The sequence below is a fragment of the Takifugu flavidus genome, chromosome 5, assembly GCF_003711565.1.
Source record: "Takifugu flavidus isolate HTHZ2018 chromosome 5, ASM371156v2, whole genome shotgun sequence".
Classification (NCBI taxonomy): Eukaryota; Metazoa; Chordata; class Actinopteri; order Tetraodontiformes; family Tetraodontidae; genus Takifugu; species Takifugu flavidus.
This window is the reverse complement of record NC_079524.1, coordinates 2,113,157-2,123,550: the sequence shown is the minus strand read 5'-3', so window position 1 is coordinate 2,123,550 and position 10,394 is coordinate 2,113,157. Positions and strand designations below refer to the sequence as shown.

Here is a 10,394-nt window from a genome sequence, read left to right as displayed (position 1 = left end):
GGGTGATGGGTGGAATGATGTTGACACAGGTAGTGTAACAGTCAGGTGAGCTGTGTGCCCGTGTTAACTATCTGGAGATTTTTTTTTAACTTTTTAGCGATTTATATAATAACGTCTGCTGAACGGTTTGGTTTGCTTGATAAAAACCAGGAAACGTTATAATACCTCAGAAAATGCCCCTCTCACGACAGCGAGACTGACTTAACGGAGCCAAAAGCCAATGCTAATGCTAAAATAGTAAAAATATGTGCAAGGGAGATATTTTGATTAAGTATTTTAGTTAAGTGGATGGAAATTGCTCATTAATTAGGGTTGTGTTTTGCTGACCTGCAGCAGAAACATCCTACCAAGTTGTTTACGAACAGTCTGCCCTGTGGTACCAACCGGTACCAACCGGTAGGATCGAGCACGGTAAACACAATGTTGAGTGCTTTTCAGCGCTCCAAGCACAGATGCCTAAACGCCTCCAACGCTGCTGTTGCTACGGTTAACGTCTTTATGGATGTTTAGGGTCAGCTGGTTTAGCGTAGCATCAATAAAGTAAAACAGTGCAAATCACTACTTGGCGTCGGGGAGGTGGCTCGACGCCATCCATAATCCAACCAATGCTAACTGCTCCATAGAACATAAATTATTCACACCCATAGAGCGACAAGTGCAGCCCAATTTAGACACAAATGTAAATGCACACACCGTCAGTTTGTAAAAGCAGAGGACGCACAAGTTACCAAAACAGCGAGTTACCAAAAGGAGCAGCTGCCTTTTATTATCAGAGCCTTTCACAGGTAGCTAAAGGCGCTACACACTAGCACAGCCTGGGATTCCCCTGGACTTAGAGGAAGTTTGCTAGCGTGAGTGTGCCCTCAGTTAGCACCATCTAGCACGCTCAATAAATCTGGAACGTGATTTAGTTATAATTTTCATGCTGCTGCAGCCTCTTATAATCACGTTTTAATGAGGACATTGTGCCGCGCGTATGTCGTCCATCGACGTGAGGACGTTGGTGTTAGAGGAAGCACATGGATGGGCGGGGGGGGGGGGGGGGGGGGGGGGGTTAAACCTAGAAGTATCTCTACTACTTCTACTCTTCTACAATCGCTGAAAAATAAATAGATTTAAATCAAAATTTAAACCAAATAAGCCTTAATTGGCAGAATCCCTTCCCAGATAGCAAAGTCTCATTACTCTTTCATCACAGATTCGAATCAGCTCATTTGAATTTTAATGGGGAGCTTGTGGGTCCTGTGGTCACCTATATGGAGGCTTTACGATGCCTTACTGCCTCGCACGTGCGTGCCCTTTTAATCAGGGGCTGCACGTGTGCACGTGTAACGTATGGCTGCTGAAAGCACGTGGGGGGGGGAAGAAAAACCAATAGCTTCTGATCCTTGGTCAGTCGTACTCCACATTCACTGGCGTCGGTATAAAAGGGCCTTGACAAACTGAACCCCCCCCACGGCCAGTGAGTTTTCATAGTGGACTCTACTTACTCTAAAAGCCTCGGAATAATGCGGTGGGAATGTTTTATCTCCGAACGATCGCTCCACGTGTACTCCAGGCAAACACGGGAAGATTCTGTGGCATCGAATCAAACCCGTGCTGGGCTGCGGCTGATGTCGGCGCGGCGACCCGAAGAAGCCTAATCACACCTCCTCGAGTCTCTGACGCGGCGGCGGTGGAGAAGGTGAGAGATCCCGCCGACTTCCAGACGCCACAGAATCGAGATGCCATTTAAACCTTTCCAATCTGACACGCGAGGCGCCTCGCGGCGTCGACGCCTCGCACAATATCGGGCGGAGCGGCGGCGCGGGCTGGAAGGACACGGTGAACTTCCTGTTGGAATCCCGGCGGACTGAGATGGATTTGCTGATGGTTTGCAAGGGGGGGTTATAAAATGCTGTCGTTTCTTCTTCAGGTTGTCCATCGTGACGTCTGCACGCGCTTAAATTGCCTGAGGGGTCTAAACAATTGCCCCATCGAGTGCGGCGGGAGGATCCCGTCTCACTCACACAGCTGCTAGCACCCAGGAACCCGTTGCTGTAGCCTCGGAACAGTAAATTTCACTCGTATCCTCGGCTGTTAAACTCAGGACGGAGCTGGATTCAGTCGTCAGGGACGGTAATTACGGAGGGTTGCGTAAACGAGGCAGGAGCGGACACTAATGGCGGGATTGCGTCTGTGTTTATTGCTGCCGCGGCGTCAGAGGCTAACGGGGGAATTTCTTTGTGTTTTGGGAATTTCTGTCAGTTGCGTTTCAGACAGACGGACGAAAAGAGGCTCCGCCCCCGTCAGCAGACGTTAAGGGCTCATAGAATCGACTCTTCGGCCTCGTCAGCACAGCAGCAACTCATCACTCTGATTGGCCTAACGAGGCCGGAAAGCAATCCACCAATCAGGAGGCAGGTTATGGGCCGGGTGTGTGTGTGTGTGTGTGTGTGTGTGTGTGTGTGTGTGTGTGTGTGTGTGTGTGTGTGTTTGAATGGGCTTGGGAAGCCTGAAGGTGAGAGGCTTGACGCTAAAGAAGACGTTCAGCTGTCTTCCTTGGCACCCGAGGGGAAACGAAAGCTTCTGGACTGGAGAGATCCGGCTTTAAAACTGGACCTCGCGTGTCAGGAGAAATGCTCCTTCATGGCAGCTCCTCAAATCCGTCTGCAAAGTAGCGCACGGCCTTGAGCCGAGGCGGCGAGCTGCTACTGGAGCAGAGCTTGGGACGATAAATCAGAAGTATATTGAGACGACGTCTTCAAACAGATGCGAAGCAGCACGGCCGACTTTGTAAGCAAAGAAGAAGAGTTTAGTGTGTTGACAAATGCGCCAACGCCCCCCCGCGGTGACGTTTTTGGGGTCTCGCTTCTCAATCAGAGCGGAAAGAGCGAGATCTCAGGATCCCCCCCCCCCCTTAGAATGATCGCCGCTGAAACATGAAAAGAAAAAAAAGATCAAATGACAAATGAATGAAGACCGAATGGTTAAATATGGATTAAACCCGCCACTGTAAAGTTCACTCCTGCTAAAGAAGAAAAGAGCAACCGTTTCGTCTCGCCCGGGGGGGGGGGGCAAGATTCAGCTACGCCCTCCTTGAATACCAATGTGGCCCTCAGGGCTGGTTTGAAGTTAGAACTCTGAGCACCATCTGATCACAAACTGGGCGAGTCGGAGCAACGGGTTAGAAGAAATGAGGCTGGACTTTAGTGTTCAGGTAGGTTTGCTTAATCCACAACACACACACACACACACACACACACACACACACAGGTGTTGGATCAAACAAAATAAGTAAATCCCACCAGCCTCCCTCCACCCTCCCTCCACCCTCCCTCCACCCTCCCTCCACCCTCCCACCACCCTCCCTCTACCCTCCCTCCACCCTCCCTCTACCCTCCCTCCACCCTCCCTCCACCCTCCCTCCACCCTCCTGACATTCCGATGTTTTAACTTTTGTCGTGCCGAGTTTCAGGTGTTCGCAGGAAGAAAAGAGATTCGTTATTCAGTAATTACACGGCTCCGTTGTTCTGGCAGATTGCAGGCGCTAACTAGCGATTCTTTTGTTGGTGCTAAGATGCTATTTTTATTGTAACACTTGGGCTCCAGTCTTGATTCTCCTCAAGTGTTTTAACGTGCACAAAATCAGATGTTCATTGCAGATGCTACGTAAGAGCTAGCAGACAGAAATCCAAGGCTGAGCTATGAGATTGTTCGGGTTATTGTGGAGATCGTCTTCGAGGGAAATTAGTCAAACAAATTCTAGGATGTTTGTGCATTTGGAAAAGGCTCCTTCTCATCAGCATGGTAGTGTGGCTGTGATCAGACAGCTCGCCGTCCCTCCACGTGCCGATGGGGGAACGCCGAGAGAGCTAATCACCATCCTCCCGCAAAGTACAACGCAGGGCAGCTGCGTTTTTTACGAGCAGCAGCGTGAAGGGAAATCGTCCGGGCCATCAGCCACTGTGGGCCTAATTGTAGATCGGCTAATTAGCCGTCATTGTGAGGAGATCCTAACCCTAGCACCCTGTATGGAGCGGCACAATGGTCAATTTTAGAGAAAAATGGAAGCAATAAGCACAAAGCTATTGATGTGTTGATGCTGAAGTGGGTTTTTCTTTTCTAGGAGGACTCAAGTCTTCATGTTTGCCCAGAAGAGCCCACAGAGAAATCACGCCTGACAACTAGCAAACAAAACCCTGATGAATTCGACTGAGGAAGTGAAAAATGAAACAAGCTAATCGGATACATTTTTGTCATGTGCAGCAGCAGTTTTTCATTCTTTTTATCTCTTTTCTAAACCCCACAGAAAGTATGACGCATGAAGCAAAACCCTTTTATGGGCACATAAAAGCAACCTTCCTCTTCAATGCTACATGGTAGACTCAGCTAGCATTCGCTAACATTTGGGCCTCTGTTTTCTGTCCAAAGATTTCAGTCTGTTTGGCACCATTTGAAATATTTTAGTTCAAACACAATGTAACAATATCTGAAATAACAGGAAATGAAGCAAAAACGCTCAAGAAAACAGAAAGCTGTGATTGGCTCACTTGTTTCTGTAAAGCAGACGGGTCTGGACAGGGTTTCTGCCCTGTCGGAGGCAGGACACTGAATCACTGTGGGACAGGATAGAATCTTTTTCATTTGGGATGAAGAATGAACCTAAGTGGGTAAAAAGGGGTCATTGACCAGCTTACAGCCCCACTCTGAGCATCTGTTTGAAGAGTGACTCTCACCTCCCAGGAAGAATTGCAAAGGAAAGTTCCTAAATCTCCTTTGAAATCAAATTCATACTGTCACACCTGTGTCTCCGGGATTTTTCCGGGCTTCACAGACACTGACGTTGTGGTTTTTCGGAGCATTTCACACACACATTAGACAGCGATCTGAAGCTGTTCTAAAGCTGAAACTGGCCTGAAGTCAGTGCCAAAGGTCAAAAAATGGCACCCAGATGATACAAATGAAAGCAGAGCAAGCGAATTGCTAAGTTGCTAGCTTGCTTTTGAGCCGTGTTGTGGTCTGTGACGTTGACCAGAAACGGCCCTGAGACTATCAGCATGTAGCTTAGCAGAGACATAAACCTCCGACAGTAACCGTTCCGCTCCCGTGCTCGTGCGCTGGGACCAAGTCAACAGTCCAATTTAACGCTCTGCATGTAAACGTGACGGCGTAAAAGCAGCTTTAACAACGTACCAAAGAAATCTTGCTTTTGCTGGCACGCACGGATGTTCTTCAAGAAACTACGAAAGCGCGCGTGCGGCTGCAGGACCCGAGCAGCAAGTACGCTCAGCTCAAGCTAACATTACAAGAAAAAGAGCCTGTTTTATTCGACTGTGTTACAGAAGCTTGATCTGTTTTGGTTCCTTCCCTGGCTCGCCTCCAGACCGACGCGGGCATTAACAGAGCGCCAAGGAGACAAGCTCACGCACGCCGGCCTTCCTGTGGATACATTTTAGGAATGATGAACTCATGCGTGTGGGAAAACTGTCCAGAGGAGTGTGAAGAAAAACGCCAGCCATTTAAATGAAAAGGCGGCGGTTTCTGGTGTGAACAGCAGCTATTTTTACAGCCAGCAGCCTGTAGTTTTATCTGATGTCTTTAAATAGCTGTTTTCGCTCCGAAGGCGAGCTAATGGGCCCGCTTTATTTGGGCTGAGCGGGACACCGACTCCATCAGCCGGCCAGCGTTGAATGATGGGGGCTAAAGCACAACAAAACAACAGTCGGACACTTTGGGTCTGTTTATGTGACGGCTGGGATGACTGATTCTGCCTCGGCGCCGCTCGTCCTCGTCTCAGGGCCACGCTCACGATATCGCCGCACGCGTCCTCGCCACCTCCCTCGCGGAGCTGTGGGCAGGGCGGCTCCGCAGCAGAGGCGAACTGCATCCAATCCGGGAAGCCGTCGCTCACAGGACGCGCTGTCGCTCCTCGGCGTGGACATCTGGGACAAGCAGAGAGCCGCGCCGCCATTGGCTGCTGGTCTGACAGAAGGTCTGACCTTTGGCGACTGATTGAATATCGTGCCATTTAGAGCCGGAGCGAAGGGCGCCGTCAAAATGGCTCACATGTCATTGTTATTAGAAGTCAGCTGACACGCCCGTAACCTTCAGCCTGCCGCGAGTGTAATCAAGCTTTACCCAGATCGTTATCATCCGCAGGCGTGCGACGTTCTTCAATTAGCTCCTCCAGCTCTGTCGATTCGATGGGGGCGACCGGGGGGCGTGAAACCGTTTCGTTTGGGGAAACGGATCAAGTTTCTCCTCGCAGGTATTTTTCCTCAAAGGAACTGAAAGAACAGCAAGAAAGCAGCAGAGTTGCAACAGGAGACCAAATGGCCTCCTGCTCTGGGGCAGCGCGACCTCGTGCCTCCTTTTCTAATCTGGGGCCAAACATCTGCGGCGAACAATCCCCCCCGCGGGCGACAGTTATACCTCATTATGTGCACGATGCGTTCAAAATGCATCATCTGAGGACGCTGTGAACACGTGAGCGTATTCAATAGGATGAAAGCAGCCCATGTTGGCGTCTCGTGCTCTCCCAGCAAGGTCAGTTCTTTTCTTTATCCCAGCACAGCGGACGCTAGCGGCAGCCTTGACTCCGCGCTTCCCTTGAATCCTAAACCAGCAGGGCAACAGACTAATCCAGTCAGTCAGCACCTTCACACCTCCTCACTGGCGACTCCGTCATCTGAGCGAATCCTCTGAGTGAAATGAGCAGTGACCAACATGATTAACGCACGATCACGACTGGCCAATCACGACGCGGCTCCAGATGGCCGTGCGCTCGCCTGAAAGCCTTTAATTGTGGCTCCGTTACGGCACGTCTGAGATTACAATTAAGATGTATCAAGCTCGCCACGGCCGACTGTCCCGTCAAGCACAAAAGCGTCTCACAACAGGGGCCCCCGCCGGCGCGGTCATGTGCTTTGTCTCGTCTGACAGGCGGAACCCGAAACAATGTGTGAGAGTCAGCACCAGTAACCGACCGGAAGATGTGATGTGTGGCCGCGCGGGCTCGGAACAATGGTCTGTTTTACCTGAAGGCAAATGTTTGTGCCCCATCGATTCGTCGCAGCTGCTCACGACCTCGACGGAGCGGTCGCCAGCGCTCGTCTCTGAGGACGCCCGCTACATTTTAGCGACCCGGAGGACAGGACAAAGAGTTTGCAAAAGAGAACTAAAGCAGCAGCGCCGAAACACGTCGGAACTCTCCTGCAACGTGTTCAAGGGGCCGGGATTAAGCGGTGGTTCAGGGTGTATTTGGAACTCCTCCGTGTCCCCCATGTGGTTACGCCAGGCTAACGGGGAGCGTCGGCGCTGACGCTGGGTTGAGGATTCAGACGCTTTACCAAGATTCCCCGGACACGCGTGGGCTTCCCCAGGCGCGCGTGTTGCTAAATGAACAGATAGGTGGCGTGACCTACTTCCACACGGGCTGCACCGCTTTGCACGAATCCCCCAGGTGCTGTTCGCTATCCTTGGCTGGGAATACGCAGCAGACGAATGCCAAAACGTTCCTGCTTCAGCGGGAAAATTGTGCAGAGTGAAGGAGGAGGTGGAAGGATTCTGGATTTCCCTACTCTCAACTATGAGCCACTCCTGGAGAACCTGTTCCAGACCCGCGTGCACGATTGACCTTCTCCAGGAATAACCCTTCTGAGGAGCTCCATCTTCAGGCATGAATGCGGCCAGTCCGGATTTGAGGCCCGTTGAATTGTGTCCAGGGTCGTATATGCGCGGTTTCTTATTTTTTTCTTTCTTTTGGGGGGTATTTTGGAGATGCAGAGGAGGGTAAAGGGCTGAATGAGCCTCACCGTGACAGCAGGTAGAAAAAGGCGAGAGCGCACGTCCATCCGCGCTTTACGCATAGTGAGACTCCGGCTTTTGTCAAACAAAATCCAGCAAATACTCTTTAAACCAAGTAGAACAAGTCTCCTTCACATGGAGCCGTTAAACTAACGCGCCCTGCGTGTTTTAAATATCGTACGGAGGGGCTGACCAGCTCCCGCGAGCGCAAACGGCCCAATTCGAGCGTCTGCAGTTCATATCTTCAGGAAAATCGATTGGCTTGGTCACCTTGATCGGATGATCGATCAGTTTGTGTTCGTGGCTGTGACGCTCGTCCAGCCACTTTCCACTCACCTTTGACGTGCTGCGGGACAGCGGCGCTCACGCACAGGGCGAAGGAGAGGAGTAACGGTCCCATCCTCTATTCCGGCGGGCACAGCTGGCGTCCAACGCTGCGGAGATCAGGCAGGAAAGAGGAGATCGGAGACTGGAGTCAAAAAGTTCTTCCTCCCGCGCTCCGCGATGCGCCCCGGCTGCTGCGGGGTCTTATGATCCTCTATGGTTAAAGTCCTCCTCCGCGATCGAGTCCTCAGACGCGCGCCCGGATTCGTGTGCGTGAGTGTGGAGGAGCAGGTGAACTGTGTTCCAGCTCCTACCGCAGTGGTGCGATGTGCTGGAGAGAGCGACGAGTGCGCTCGGAGCTCCTCCAGGACCGCTGCTGTCAAAGCTCCCTGAGTTATAGCAGCGTCACTTCCGGCGGGTGCCTCCAAAATAAAACCACAGACACAATAAATATAAAAAAATAAAAATAAATAACAGACAGACAGACAGGCAGGCAGGCAGCAGGCAGGCAGGCAGGCAGGCAGGCAGGCAGGCAGACAGGCAGGCAGACAGACAGACAGATTCAGAGGTATTAAACCATTTTGTGTGGCTCTTTCCTGATATCCAGGTTACAGCATCTGGAGTCAGAATCATCCCTTAAAATCCAGGATGAAGCGTTCCAAATTGATGCCCCCAATCACTGATTGTCTGTCCAACATCCCGGAAGGAAATGAGAGCAACGTCGGCACTTGTGGTAGTGGAGACCGTCGAGTTCCAAGGATGTGAAATCATTATTAAACATCATAGCTGTAGCTTAAGTTTAGTTTATTGATTAAAGCAAAGTCTTTCTTTTAACTAGCTAATCAGTCTCCGCTAGCTAAAGTGCGATTCCTCCCCCCAACAAGTAAAAGTCTTCTTTTTCTCCATCAGTCCAGATGGTGAAGCAACAAAGCAACCTCAGATGATCACATTTACCCCGCTGTTGGATGAAACCGGACCCTGGACCTCTCAAACAGGCGCTAACACACCGTAAAGGTTCTGCGGAGAAGCAGAGCCCGGCGAAGGTGCAGTGAGCCTTTTTGCTGATTGTGTAGGCAGAGGTTCACACCTCGCAGCTTCGTGAAGGAATGCTAATTTCACCTCCTCCTGAGTCTGTCAAAGAATCGGAACACCTCTGACACTTAATTCCCGCGGCAAAACAATGGTGCGGAAAAGCAAAGGTGTTGTGACACCACCACCCCCCCCCCCACAGCCAGATTAGACAGTGATCTTAAAAAGAAGGTTGTTGAAATGGAGTGGAGCGTGAGAGCTGTCGGGTGTTTTAAAGGCACCGATGACGGAGCTCGTCTAATTTTGCCTTTTGTAGTGAGGCAGAAAGTTGGCTTCAACAGTTCTGATTAATCCCTATTGTTGGAAGAGGATGGGAGCCTTTTTTAATTTTGCAGCGTAACTTCCTGTGCACATTTTTCTGGATTTTGGTGGAATAAATACTGGATCTTTTCCTCACTGACGTATGACATCGCCGTGCAAAGATGTTCAAGAGGAAGCGGCTGATTGTTCAGCCCCAAAGGTGAAACAGCAAAGTCCCTCTCGTCCTCGTTACTCAAAGCGGGGGGGTCTAAACTTCACCCAGTCCGGCGGCTCAACAATCACCTCGTTATCTGGCCGTTAGACCTGGAGAACTTCAGCCCGATTCAGTGTTAACATTTGCCTCAAAATACAGTTTTTCTCTTCTCTAAATGACGTTTTTGTCCAAGGATGATAAACTGTTTGGTAAATGTTCACAATCATTTCATATTTAGGCATTTAGGAGGATACTAATTAGGAGACTAATTAGTCCAAGGGCTCCACAGACCTCTTGACCTCCTCCCCGTCTCTGCTGCTCCTGACCCTGTGTTAGATCCTGCTCTCTGGGACAGGTGCAGCCAGTCCGCTCCTCAAACCCGTCTCGTCCCGTCTTGTTTGCCCTTGTCTTTCTCTCTTTGCAAGCTCAGACCAGCGAGTCCTCTTCAGCTCCCATCAATCCTCATCGGGGCCGGGGGGGTGGGGGGGGGACCCACTTAGTCTGAGCAACGGGCTGGAAAACACAGTGACCTTCTCATATTTGACTCATTTACTGCTGTTTTTATTTCAGCCAGTGAAATCTGGGCCCGTGTTTTTATTTCTGCTGCAAAGGCGACGAAGGAACGGCTGATGTCCCCCCCCCCCAGTAATCCTCACTGAAGGGCATCCACACTTTATCCTTTCATCCACGAGGGCGGACGGGCCCAAACACCTCAAGGACGCAACAGAAGCCCCCGAGC

At 50.8% G+C, this 10,394-nt stretch overlaps 1 protein-coding gene across 5 annotated transcripts in view; it reads right to left on the bottom strand.

Annotated features, from left to right (window-relative positions):
- Positions 1-8,488, bottom strand: part of LOC130525790 (EGF-like repeat and discoidin I-like domain-containing protein 3) — a 68,235-nt gene extending 59,747 nt beyond the window's left edge. For 4 of the 5 annotated variants that reach the window (XM_057032970.1, XM_057032968.1, XM_057032971.1 and 1 more), the window contains exon 1: positions 8,125-8,488. In XM_057032970.1, the coding sequence (XP_056888950.1) occupies positions 8,125-8,188 (64 nt within the window). In that variant the 5' untranslated portion in view covers positions 8,189-8,488. The remainder of the gene's footprint in view (positions 1-8,124) is intronic. The other variant, XM_057032967.1, reaches the window with a different exon arrangement.
- Positions 8,489-10,394: the final 1,906 nt, after the last annotated feature.